The following is a 12,820-nucleotide window of genomic DNA, read 5'->3' on the forward strand; positions in this document are numbered from 1 at the left end:
AGCAGTCTGAGCAGAGATGTCCAGACCAGGGTTTCCGCTAGAAAAAATTGGCACCGGACAATGTGACCGGCAGGGTTTCAATTTACCGGACAAATGTTTGAAATTCCGGTCACATAGGCTATATGAATTTATTGAGGTTAAAAATAAATCATATGCAGTAGTACGATATCAATGCAAGTCATTTAATAGTATTTTTATTGAAAAACAGGGTTTTTAAAATAAAATAAGTCCCGTCAATTGACTCGCGAGCGTAACTTCAAAAAATAAATAAATATTGCAGAAGCTCTGCGTCGGTGCGACGCGGAACCATAAATCAACGCACACGTGGATGTCTGCGCCGCAGCTCCGCTTCCTCCAGGCTCCCGGCACAGAGTACTACTGCGCGGTCCTGCGGTAACAGTCCTGGGGCCTCATCTATAAAGCTTGCGCAGAAAAAGCGCCTGAAAGTTGCGGAAGCCACCATCTACGCAAAGTCTCGGATCTAAATAACTAACCGGTGGCTGCCGCTCCAAGCCCACTACTCCACGCCGAAGAGGAAAAAAGAAAGTGTTCTGATTAAAATAAGGAAAGTTGGACTACCAACAAGTATATAACAATTGCGTTCATAAGGATAACGTTTTTAAAAAAAATTAAAATTAAAGAAATTGTCTCTTTTCCCCGTGTGTGTCTGCCTGTCATGCACGGGTACTTGGGCGCATGTTTACTTTTAAGCCGGAATTATGGTTCTGCGTCACACCAACGCAGAGCCTACGCCGTAGGGTCTGGCGTAGGGTGCACGTCGCCGCGAACCCTACGCCGTAGGCACTGCGTCGGTGCGACGCGGAACCATAAATCAACGCACACGTGGATGTCTGCGCCGCAGCTCCGCTTCCTCCCGGCACCGGGGCTCGGCGTGTCCCTCCGCGGTACTCCTGGGGAATCTAGTCCCTAGTCCCGCAGCCCCAGTGAGTATTTTCACCGGACATTTTGACCGGAGAGATTATAAAATACCGGACTTCGGCATATTTTACCGGACAAAGTCCGGCAATTACCGGACAACGGAAACCCTGGTCCAGACTTCCCTCACCCCACACATTTCATCCAGCTCTTCTGGAGGGATCCAGAGACGTTCCCAGGTCAGCCAAAAGACATTCCCTCCGGTGTGTCCTGGCTCTTCTCCTGGTGGGACATGCCAGGAACACCTTCCCAGGAGGTGTCCAGGGGGCATCATATGATAGTTTTTCAAGTTTCGGTATGATGTTGTTTGATTATTTTGCTTTTTTTTTTTTGCTGTGCAGAGGTGTTTTTTGCAATTCCACACTTCATACTGATCAAATCTTTAGAGTTTATCACTCGTGTGAGTACGTTGGTGCTTCTTTAGCTGACTTGATCTGGTAAAAGCTGCCTCACACTGGTCACATCTGAACGGTTTATCTCCAGTGTGAATACGTTGGTGTCTCTTTAGCTTTCCTGACTCAGTAAAAGCTGCTCCACACTGTTCACATCTGAACGGTTTTTCTCCAGTGTGAACACGTTGGTGTCTCTTTAGATGACTTGATGTGGTAAAAGCTGCTCCACACTGATCACACCTAAACGGTTTATCTCCAGTGTGAATACGTTGGTGAGTCCTTAGATCCCTTGATGTGGTAAAAGCTGCCTCACACTGTTCACATCTGAACGGTTTATCTCCAGTGTGAATACGTTGGTGAGTCCTTAGATTGCCTCGTTGGGTAAAAGCTGCTCCACACTGATCACATCTGAATGGTTTATCTCCAGTGTGAACACGTTGGTGAGTCCTTAGATCACTTGATGTGGTAAAAGCTGCTCCACACTGATCACAAGTGAACGGTTTATCTCCAGTGTGAATACGTTGGTGAATCATTAGATAACTTGATGTGGTAAAAGCTGCTCCACACTGATCACATCTGAACGGTTTATCTCCAGTGTGAATACGTTGGTGAATCTTTAGACCACCTGATGCGGTAAAAGCTGCTCCACACTGATCACACCTAAATGGTTTTTCTCCAGTGTGAGTACGCTGGTGAATCTTTAGCTTTCCTGACTCAGTAAAAGCTGCTCCACACTGATCACAACTAAACGGTTTTTCTCCCGTGTGAACACGTTGGTGAATCTTTAGATGACCTCGTTGGGTAAAAGCTGCTCCACACTGATCACACCTAAATGGTTTTTCTCCCGTGTGAACACGTTGGTGAGTCCTTAGATGACCTTGTTGGGTAAAAGCTGCTCCACACTGATCACAAGTGAACGGTTTATCTCCAGTGTGAATCATCTTATGTTTTCTCAGACCTGATGAAGTGGTGAAGACTTTCTTGCAGTGATCACAACGATAACTTGTGGGTCTCTCTTTGCCTTTATGTTTCTGCAAGGACAGAGAAGAAGAATTAAATCATCTTGTTGGCCGACTCACAAAATTTTTTCAGTTTCTATAAAGTGCTGTCTGTCTCAGTGCTGTTATTGATAGCCAGAAACCTTCAGATGAAACATCTCAGTACGTCAAATCAAAAGTGTAAATGGTTAAAGCTACTAACACGAAAACCATCAAAATAGTTCATTAATAGGGATGGGTATTGATAAGATCTTCCAACCATTTTTCATTCTGCTTAACGATTCGGTTTTTATCAATTCCCTTATCAATTCTCATTTGGGAAAAAAGAGTAAAGAAAGAAAAAAATTCCTACAGATACAATAGGGCCTTCGCACTGTAAGTGCTCGGGCCCTAAAAATGTCATACATTCTGGATTCATCGAGCTTCTCTCAGATCCCGGGGGAGGCGGGGGAAATGGAGTCCGAGTGCAACAAGTTTGGGCGGTCCTGGAGGCAAAAACCCGGGTCTGGGAGGAGTTCGGTGAGAGCATGGAGGAAGACTTTCGGTCGGCCTCGAGGAAATTCTGGAGGACCGTTCGGCGCCTCAGAAGGGGGAAGCAGTAAGACCGCAAGCTGGATGCAATTCTTGAACAGAATCGCAGGCTAGCGGCGGTCTTTGAGCTCTTTGGCAAGATGGATCTTGGAGAAGTTGGAAGCTCGGCTTGGCGGGAATTGATCACAATCCGTCTGTTTGGAGTCGCCATTGAGGAACCAGAGACTTAAGGCAGACGGAAAAGGCAAGGCAAATTTATTTACTGGAGTCTGCCTGTTTCCTTTCAATACAATTGTTGATTCTATAATCTGACCTTGACAGGGCAGCTTGGCCCGCTGCTCCAGTCACAATCTCCCTGGTGGAATGAAAACAAGGGACTGTGCCCCCACTAACCCTCCCCTCTACCAGGAACATCTGTGGACCTGTTTCAGAACGGTACCAGGTCTGTGGACCTGGATCAGAACTGTACCGGGTCTGTGGACCTGGATCAGAACTGTACCGGGTCTGTGGACCTGTTTCAGAACTGTACCGGGTCTGTGGACCTGGATCAGAACTGTACCGGGTCTGTGGACCTGGATCAGAACTGTACCGGGTCTGTGGACCTGGATCAGAACTGTACCGGGTCTGTGGACCTGTTTCAGAACTGTACGGGTCTGTGGACCTGGATCAGAACTGTACCGGGTCTGTGGACCTGGATCAGAACTGTACCGGGTCTGTGGACCTGGATCAGAACTGTACCGGGCCGTCTGATAACATCAAGGACATTGGCTGAGAGCAGCTCTGGGGCGAAGTTTCACAGACTTACCGCTCACACACACTTGATGATAACCACACCTCCCTCCAAAGTCAACGCCTTCCTCGGCTCCCCCTCTTATCAGTCCTGGTCAATTCAGCACACCTGATTCTAGTTAAACTATTAGCTTGTCTGATTAACATCTAAAACATGCTGGATAGGGGCTCTCAAGGACCAGGATTCGGCACCCCTGTTATATATCAACTTTTAACCTTTTATAGGACGTGATTGGTTCATGAGTTTTAGGATGCACCACCATCTGTCATGCCGCACTCCTGAAGCAACCTCTCTCAGAAGAGCCACTGCCTTTAATAGGCACAATGTGGGGGAGTTCTTCGATAACCTCACTCCAGTGATGGACAGGTAACATTATGATTGATAGACAAGGCCTACAACATAAACGGACTAAATCTGCAACCTCAAACTGCTTTAAGCTTCTTTGATTAACAGCACTAATTTTGAATGTTATTTCAGGTACAGTTTCCCTCCACACATGATCTATAACATGGATGAAACTGCTGTTACAACAGTGCAGACACCCAAGCAAATTGTAACAGAAATGGGGAAGAAGCCAGTGGGTTCTGTAACATCTGCTGAACGAGGGGAGCTTGTCACTGTGGCCTGTGCAGTAAATGCCACTGGAAATGCAGCCCCACCCATGTTCATCTTTCCCCGTGTCCGTTTCCAGGACCACTTCATCAGGGGATCCCCAGCAGTATCCATAGGTCAGGCAACAAAATCTGGATGGATGAATGAAGAAGCCTTTGTCATCTTTCTGGAGCACTTCATACATCACACAAACTGCTCTATTGATCACCCAGTTCTGCTGATTCTTGATAATCATGAATCTCACATTTCACTGAAGGCTGTGAAAATTGTGTGTAGAAACCTTGGTGTTGTTTTTGATCAGGATTTGTCGTTTAAACCATATGTCAATCAGGTTTGTAAAATAGCATTTTTCCATCTCCGTAATATTGCAAAAATTAGGAAAATCCTCTCGCAGAGTGATGCAGAAAAACTAGTTCATGCGTTTGTATCTTCTAGACTAGATTACTGTAATGTGTTATTAGCAGGATGTCCAAGTAATTTGCTGAATAGGCTCCAGCTGATCCAAAATGCAGCAGCACGAGTACTGACAGGAATCAGCAGGATGGACCACGTCTCTCCAGTGTTAGCGTCGCTCCATTGGTTACCCGTAAAATTCAGAATCCAATTTAAAATTTTATTACTTGCGTATAAATCCCAAAACGGCTTAGCTCCGCATTATTTACAAGACCTGATAGTGCCTTATGTTCCTGGCAGAGCTCTCCGTTCTCAGAGTGCAGGTTTACTCGTAGTTCCTAGAGTATCTAAATGTAGATTTGGAGGGCGGGCGTTCTGCTATCAGGCACCATTACTATGGAACCAACTTCCAATCTGGGTTAAGGAGGCTGACACCACCTCCACCTTTAAAACTAAACTTAAAACCTTTCGGTTTAGTAAAGCCTATAGTTAGTGTTTAGTAAACCTCTGGTGTTGGTAAATCTCTAGGTAGTGTAAACTCCAGTGTGTTAGAGTCGCTCCTGTAGTTTCTTGTGCTGCCCCCCGCCCTTTCTCTTCTCTTTTTTCTTGGTCCAACATCCTCTGCCGGTGGCGAAGAGCATCTCTGAATGCAAAACACCAGATCCTGCAGTGTGGGAGTGAGAGGGGCAGGGTTACGGCCCCTTTTGGGCGGGGGAGAAGGTTCGTCCCTCAAGACTCCTCTCCCTGGCCTGCCCCTTTTCAACCTTTCCCCGACCCTGCACCCAACCTGGGACTTGCTGATTGGGCCGGAGCTTCGGGAGCTGCGTGCTGGCCTGCGGTCCCCACCCCTGGTCATCCTGTTGCTGCTTCCACCTGCCTGCTGTGCTGTTGCTGTTCCTGACCCACCAGTCTGGCCCTCGGCAGGAGGGTCCCCCCTTATGAGCCTGGTCCTGCTCAAGGTTTCTTCCCTCCTAAAGGGGAGTTTTTCTTGCCACTGTTTGGCTTAAGGTTTTTCTCCCACTATGGGAGTTTTCACCTGCCATTGTTTATGTAATAATTGCTCGGGGGTCATGTTCTGGGTATGGGTCTCTGGAAAGCGTCTAGAGACAACTTTTGTTGTATTAGACGCTATATAAATAAAATTGAATTGAATTGAAAACTGCAAAGTAAAATGGTGTTGTCATGCTCACTCTGCCACCTCACACCTCCCATCGCTTGCAACCCTTAGACAAAACAGTCTATGGACCACTGAAGACCTACTACAATAGAGCCATGGATGGTTGGATTCGTGCAAACCCTGGTAAAACCGCAACAATATATGACATAACATATTTTAACAATAACAATAAAACATTTAAGAAGTCATTTGGTGTTGAATTTGTCTTGCTTTGATAATTAAATGAGGTGAAAATGTTATGTTTTACTTCACCATAATAATATACATAATAATCAGTGGCACAATTTACCGCCCTGTGGCTCAACTTACCCCTCACCGGGGGCAAGTTGAGCCAGGAGACCACTTTTTTTTTAAAAGTCATATTTTGACAACAGTTAATTTTAGATCAAAGGTGATTATTCCCATGGATGCACCACATCCTGAAATATATGTACATATTTTAGTTGGAGACATTACTGTCATGCCCTCACTTTAAAGATGCCTTAAGTAAAAACTGGCTCAATTCACCCCGCTCTCCCCTATATGGAGAAAATAATGATTATTAACGGTTTGGGTTCATATGAAATCCCTATCAAAGAGTGGAGCTCCGATGAGGATTTACTGCTGCAGTTCTGCACAACCGTCGTCTTCGGCTACCTTGTTAAGGAGCGTTTGGCAGCTGCTTTGGTAAATGTTTGACTCGCCACGTGTTTCAATAAATTTGTATAATAGTACAACATACAGTACATGTTTTGTATTACTCTTATTTCTCTTTTCTTTTTTTTTGACTGCTATATTATGCTGAAGAGGCTCCGAGGCGTGAGCAATACTTTTGTTTTCTTCGTGAGATTATTTTTTTTCCTCTGCAGCTACAAATAGAGTTAATATCTTTTCCTCAACAAACTAGTTTTATCTGCAGATTGGGGTTAATCACCGCAGAGAGCTGGCCAGCAACTGGTTTAGCTGGAGAAGTGGGGAATAAAACCCGTGTTTTGATCCGACCCGGTCTGTGTGAGTGTTTGTGGTTTACTGTGTGGTGGAAGGTTATGTTTGGTCGTTACAGCCGCGATCCAACCGAGCCGACGACTCTTTGTTATCTCAGATACTCGGCCTCCGTGGTTCTGCCTCCGAGCAGGAAAGTGGTGAAAAGTTAAACCATTATTGATCTTTTCCCCATGTCTGTTATGTGGAGCTGCTGCAGCTACAACACAGCAACGGTTACCATGGCTACAGAATAACCCACAATACAGCAACGGTTACCATGGTTACAGAATAACCCACAACACAGTAACGGGTTACAGAATAACCACAACACAGCAACGGTTATTTTCTTTATTAGTCCCACAATGGGACTAATAATCTGCATTTAACCCATCTCTGATTAGATTAGAGAGCAGTGGGCTGCCATATGAACGGCGCCCGGGGAGCGGTTGGGGTTAAGGGCCTTGCTCAGGGGCAAGTGGTTGACCTCGGTTGCAATCCAGGGGGTTGAACCTGGGACCTCCAGACTCCAACCCTCCTCTGCAACCACTAGGCCACCACTCCCTCCTCCTGGGGGGTATTCCAAGGAGGAGGTTTAACAAACACTGAGTTAAAGTCTTATCTTGAGGTTACTTGAACCCATGACAACTAAACCTGCTCAGTTGGTTCCAACACACCAGTTATGAATTAACTCAGGTAACCCAGAGTTGTGCGAGTTCCCGGTGAATCCATAAAGACATCATCTATCGAGGGTTGAAAAATGGAGCAAGTCCTCCTGATTAAACCGGGATACAAGGAGCTTGGTCATCAACAGAACTATCCAGACTTTGATGACAAGGTGGTGACGAACGTTAATTAGAATCAGGTGTGTTGATGCAGGGAGACAACTAAAACATGCAGACTGCGGCCCTCGAGAACCAACTTTGGACACCCCTGTATTAAATGAATGAAGCAAACAATGGGAAAATGAATTGTAGAAATAAAAAAAGTGTCGCTTTCATTTTTTCTAACATTATTAGCTGATTATATGTATAGTGGGCTGGCATCAGCATTTGATTTTAGAATGAATTTTGAGTGTATGTCTCATATAAACTTAAGACATTTAAGAATATCACAAAGATATTTTTGGGTAATCAGTTACAAAAAAATTCTTGAGTTTTGTGAACTTGTTAGAGTTTACAGTGTATGGATGGAGAAGGTTACTCAAATAAATCAGGGATTCTGCTGAAAAACGGTAGCGCTCTCGCAAATACTCATCAGGGAAAGATAAAATGTCATACTGTGGTCTTATCACCCTCTCACGGTGAACTGCACGGACGATTTGGGATTCTATGTGTAACAAGTTGCAGCAGCCGTCCTGAACTTGCGCTTAAATACGAGAACATAACTGGGTTATCTAAACAAAACCTGAACAAAACCGGCATAAAACCTCCCCCTACCAGGTTTGGTTCAGAGCCTTAACCCTAACCCTGTCACCATGGTAACCCTAACCCTGTTACCATGGTGACTTACTTAACCTGACCATTTTGGAACGGAAATCCCAGGTTTACCATTTACCCTGGGTTAACATACCCAGTTTAGCCACTAAACCTCCTTCTTGGATTAATACCCCCCTGGTTACAGAATAACCACAACACAGCAACGGTTACCATGGTTACAGAATAACCACAACACAGTAACGGTTACCATGGTTACCATGGTTACAGAATAACCACAACACAGTAACGGTTACCATGGTTACAGAATAACCACAACACAGTAACGGTTACCATGGTTACAGAATAACCACAACACAGCAACGGTTACCATGGTTACAGAATAACCAAAACACAGTAACGGTTACCATGGTTACAGAATAACCACAACACAGTAACGGTTACCATGGTTACAGAATAACCACAACACAGCAACGGTTACCATGGTTACAGAATAACCACAACACAGCAACGGTTACCATGGTTACCATGGTTACAGAATAACCACAACACAGCAACGGTTACCATGGTTACCATGGTTACAGAATAACCACAACACAGTAACGGTTACCATGGTTATTTTATCGATGAATGAAATGAAGAATAAATAAATATATTTTTAATCATATTAGAACTCCCAAAATACCAAATATCTTGTAAAAAGTGTTTGCTTGAGCCAGTTGAAGGCACGGTTTACCCGCACGCGTGTGCACATGACCAGGATGCTGCACCTCTGCCTCAATTAGAGCCAGGAAAAACCCTGATAGGTCAGGGGCGTGTGTGTGTGTGTGTGTGTGTGTGTGTGTGTGTGTGTGTGTGTGTGTGTGTGTGTGTGTGTGTGTGTGTGTGTGTGTGTGTGTGTGTGTGTGTGTGTGTGTGTGTGTTCAATCAGTGAATGTTAATTTGAGTAAACAATGTTTATTTCCCTTCTACTTTGTGCAGAAAAGTGACAGAACTTCTGGGAGGTTTCTTGTTCTGTGGTCCTTCCTGCTTGGTGCCATGTGCATCGGGTGATGGAGAGCTCCCAAGATGACCCTGCCTATGTGGTCAAATTCAAATCCACATTCCAAAAAGACCTGGAGAAACGCAAAGTGAGCATACATGTTGCTTGCACATATATTTGCTACAGTCTGAAGTTAATACAATTGTTCTTTGTTTTATCATGGACCACAGATTGGAAACATGTTCTTTAATCACTGCTGATAAAGTGTACTGTTCTGTCTTATTCTATTCTATTCTAAGGAGAATGCCAACACCAGCTATCTGCAGATTGCCACTGTGCTCCACCCAAGATTCAAGGAGCTCAAATGTCTTCCCAGAGCAGAGAGAGGTGAGGTGTGGGCTTCACTCCACACTTTACTGAAGGAAGAGGGCCAGAGAAGTGTTCCCCAGGAACCTGTGGAAGAGCCACCACAGCCCCCAAAGAAAAGGTTGGCCCTCTTGATTGCTTCAGAGTCTGATTCTGAGGGTGAAAATGAAGATGACTCTGTTGAGAACTGTGTGAGCAGATACAAATCAGAGCCCACCATCAGTGAGGATGACTGTCCATTAAAGTGGTGGTCACAACGTGCAGGCTTGCACAGCAGGCTGGCCTGCATTGCCAAAACGTAGCTCACTACACCTGCCACATCAGTGCCCTGTGAGCGTCTGTTTTCCCTTGCTGGGCATATGGTCCAAAAGAAGCTGTTTCTCTGTCATCTCCACATGTTCATCAGCTTGTGTGCCTTAGTAACTGGCTTGGTGCAACTGATAATGAGGAATAGGCTTGCTAAAGAAAAAAAGTCACTACTTAATGTACTATTACAGTCAGGGGCGAAAATCCCAGGTGGGAGAGGGGGGACAAGTCCCCCCCATTAGTAAAGCTGTCCCCCCCTAGAATCATTTGAGACAGAATTAATCATTTTGGAACAATGCAGTAGTATTTAGTAGTGATGCACCAAAATGAACATTTGTGGCCGAAACAGAAATCGAAAATAATAATAAACAGTAAAATCTCATTACACTTAAAACAAGAGTCATTACCAGAAAAATAACTTATTTGACAATTTTCACCTGTTTCAAGTAGTTTTTCACTTGAAATAAGTAGAAAAATCTGCCAGTGGAACAAGATTTATCTTCTAAGCAAAAAAATCTTGTTCCACTGGCAGATTTTTCTACTTATTTCTAGTGAAAATCTACTTGAAACAGGTGAAAATCGTTGTTTTTTCCAGTGATGAGTCTTGTTTTAAGTGTAATGAGATTTTTTTTAACTGAAAATGAGACATTTTAACTAGAAATAAGACAGATATTCTTGTACAGATTGTGGGTTTTTGTATCAGTGTATTATGTCAGATGTGTGTATTATTATTATTATTATTGTATTATTGCACCTTCCACCTAATACCATTGTTCTGTATTGCTCTAAGAAAGCTCTTCTGCCTGTTTGAGATAGAGATGGAAATGTCAAAATGCTGTATTAAAGGAAGGATCAAACTTTTATTCCTTGTCCCCCCCTGGATTTATTCTCTAAAATGTTACTGTTTATTGTCCCCCCAACTACGAAAGGGGATTTTCTCCCCTGATTACAGTCTGCTGCTGTGTTTAAGAACAACAAGTATAGTCCCCTTAGTCTCACTGGGACTTTCCTTCCTGACCAGCTGTTATTGGTGTTACCTGCTGGGGTTCTTGGTTCAAGGTTCTGTCTAAACTAGGCAATGTTGCTAACGTGTAAAGAAAAGAAAATGCAGTACTTAATTGACTAGTCTGAGTCTAACCTATCTGCTGCTGTGTTTAAGAAAAAGGAAAAGATAACACCACTTACTTACATTTTTTTTCCTTAAGTTTTTTCCTTAAGTGTGACCAGCTGTTATTTCTTTTTCATGCTGATTGCTACTGTTGTTGGTTTCCGGCTACGTTCTGACTGTGTTCTAACAGTCACACTGTTAGTTTTTGCCCCTGTAGAGGCTGCAAATATTGATGATGCACTTTGTGAAATAAAAGCCTGTGGATGCTACAAAATCTTTTCTCTTTTTTACGTACATCTCAGCTTTCTTTCACTTTTTCCTTGAAATTTTAGAGAAAAACAATTGTGAGATTAATCGCAGTTAATTACATAAATCATGGATTAATTAAGATTAAAAATGTTAATCGTTGGCCAGCACTAGTTTTAACTTTAGATTATGTGTTTTAACTTTAGATTGTGTTTGTTTTCCTATTTAGTCATGCTGTTTTTGTATGTTTGTATAGATATACGTATTATATTTATATCATAGTTATATTATATTTATGATAGAGCTTACATTTGGTATTAAACAGGTTATTTTTGTAAAAATGATATACATTTATTTATTTATACAAATTAGTGTAGAGTATAAAGCGTAAATACAGGCATATCATTAATGTTTAGTTGTTAAAGGGGGTGGGATTAAATAAGTTTATACTTCCTCCCACTCCTTTTCCAACATGGAACTGAAATATGTTTTTATGTGCTTTTTTTTCTTTATGTGGCGGAATGTCCACCTGGATTTGTTTCTCTTATCTTTTTTCTTGTTTTTTTTTATATACATGTTCGAAATAAATAAAAACGAACAAACAAAGATTGTGTGTTTTAACTTTAGATTCTGTGTTTTAACTTTAGATTCTGTTTCAACATCACAATAAAACACTAAAGGCTGATTTATGGTTCTGCGTTAAATCGACGGCGTAGCCTACGGCGTAGGGTACGCGATTACGCACACCGTAAATTGTGCGTCGCCGCGTACCCTACGCCGTAGGCTCTGCGTTGGTATGACGCGGAACCATAAATCAGCCTTAACTGCTGGTCCGTGTTTCCTCCACATTCACACATTCAGACGGAAACACGTTTAAAACACGTTTAAAACACGTTTGTGACCTGCAGAACCTGCAGAACCTGGACCTGAACACTGACCTGCAGACCAGAGGAAGATCCCGCTCTGGTCCTGATGGAGTCCTGGTCCTGGTTCTGGTCCTGATCCTGGTCCTGGTCCTGGTCCTGGTCCTGGTTCTGATCCTGGTTCTGATCCTGGTTCTGGTCCTGATCCATTTCCTGGTCCTGCTCCTGGTCCTGGTTCTGATCCTGGTCCTGGTCCTGGTCCTGGTCCTGGTCCTGGTCCTGGTCCTGGTTCTGGTTCTGGTTCTGGTCCTGGTTCTGGTCCTGGTCCTGGTCCTGGTTCTGATCCATCTCCTGGTTCTGTTTCTGATCCTGCAGATCTTCAATCTAAAAGTTCGTCTGCAAAACCTCCACTGTGAGGACGGAACCGGAACCACGTGACCTCTTTAAAAAAAAAAAAAAAAAACTTTATTATCCAAACGTAGTTCATTTATTCGTCCAGCAGATGGCGACATTTCCCCGAATCACCGCTCTGGGATCTTTAGTTCTGTTTAAGCCTCGGTATTTACATTAAGTTCATGTGAGTGATAGCTGTGTTATTTGTCTTAATATAAATGTATATATAAGACAAGGCGTGTAGCTGGTCTCAACATAACGTTTATTCCCAGACCGATATAAAAACCGACTGCCGCTGTCATGGCAACAACAAACACTCACTTCCAGCTGG

General features: G+C 43.5%; 1 protein-coding gene across 1 annotated transcript; it reads right to left on the reverse strand.

Annotated features, from left to right (window-relative positions):
* Positions 1-466: 466 nt before the first annotated feature.
* On the reverse strand, positions 467-12,418 carry LOC133442148 (zinc finger protein 239-like). The gene is made up of 2 exons (XM_061720102.1): positions 12,172-12,418; positions 467-2,359 (listed from the first exon to the last, which is right to left on the reverse strand). Exons 1-2 carry the CDS (start codon positions 12,304-12,306, stop codon positions 1,319-1,321), a joined length of 1,176 nt encoding a protein of 391 aa, XP_061576086.1. The 5' UTR covers positions 12,307-12,418; the 3' UTR covers positions 467-1,318.
* Between the last annotated feature and the right edge of the window lie 402 nt (positions 12,419-12,820).

This window comes from Cololabis saira, chromosome 4, assembly GCF_033807715.1.
Source record: "Cololabis saira isolate AMF1-May2022 chromosome 4, fColSai1.1, whole genome shotgun sequence".
NCBI lineage: Eukaryota > Metazoa > Chordata > Actinopteri > Beloniformes > Belonidae > Cololabis > Cololabis saira.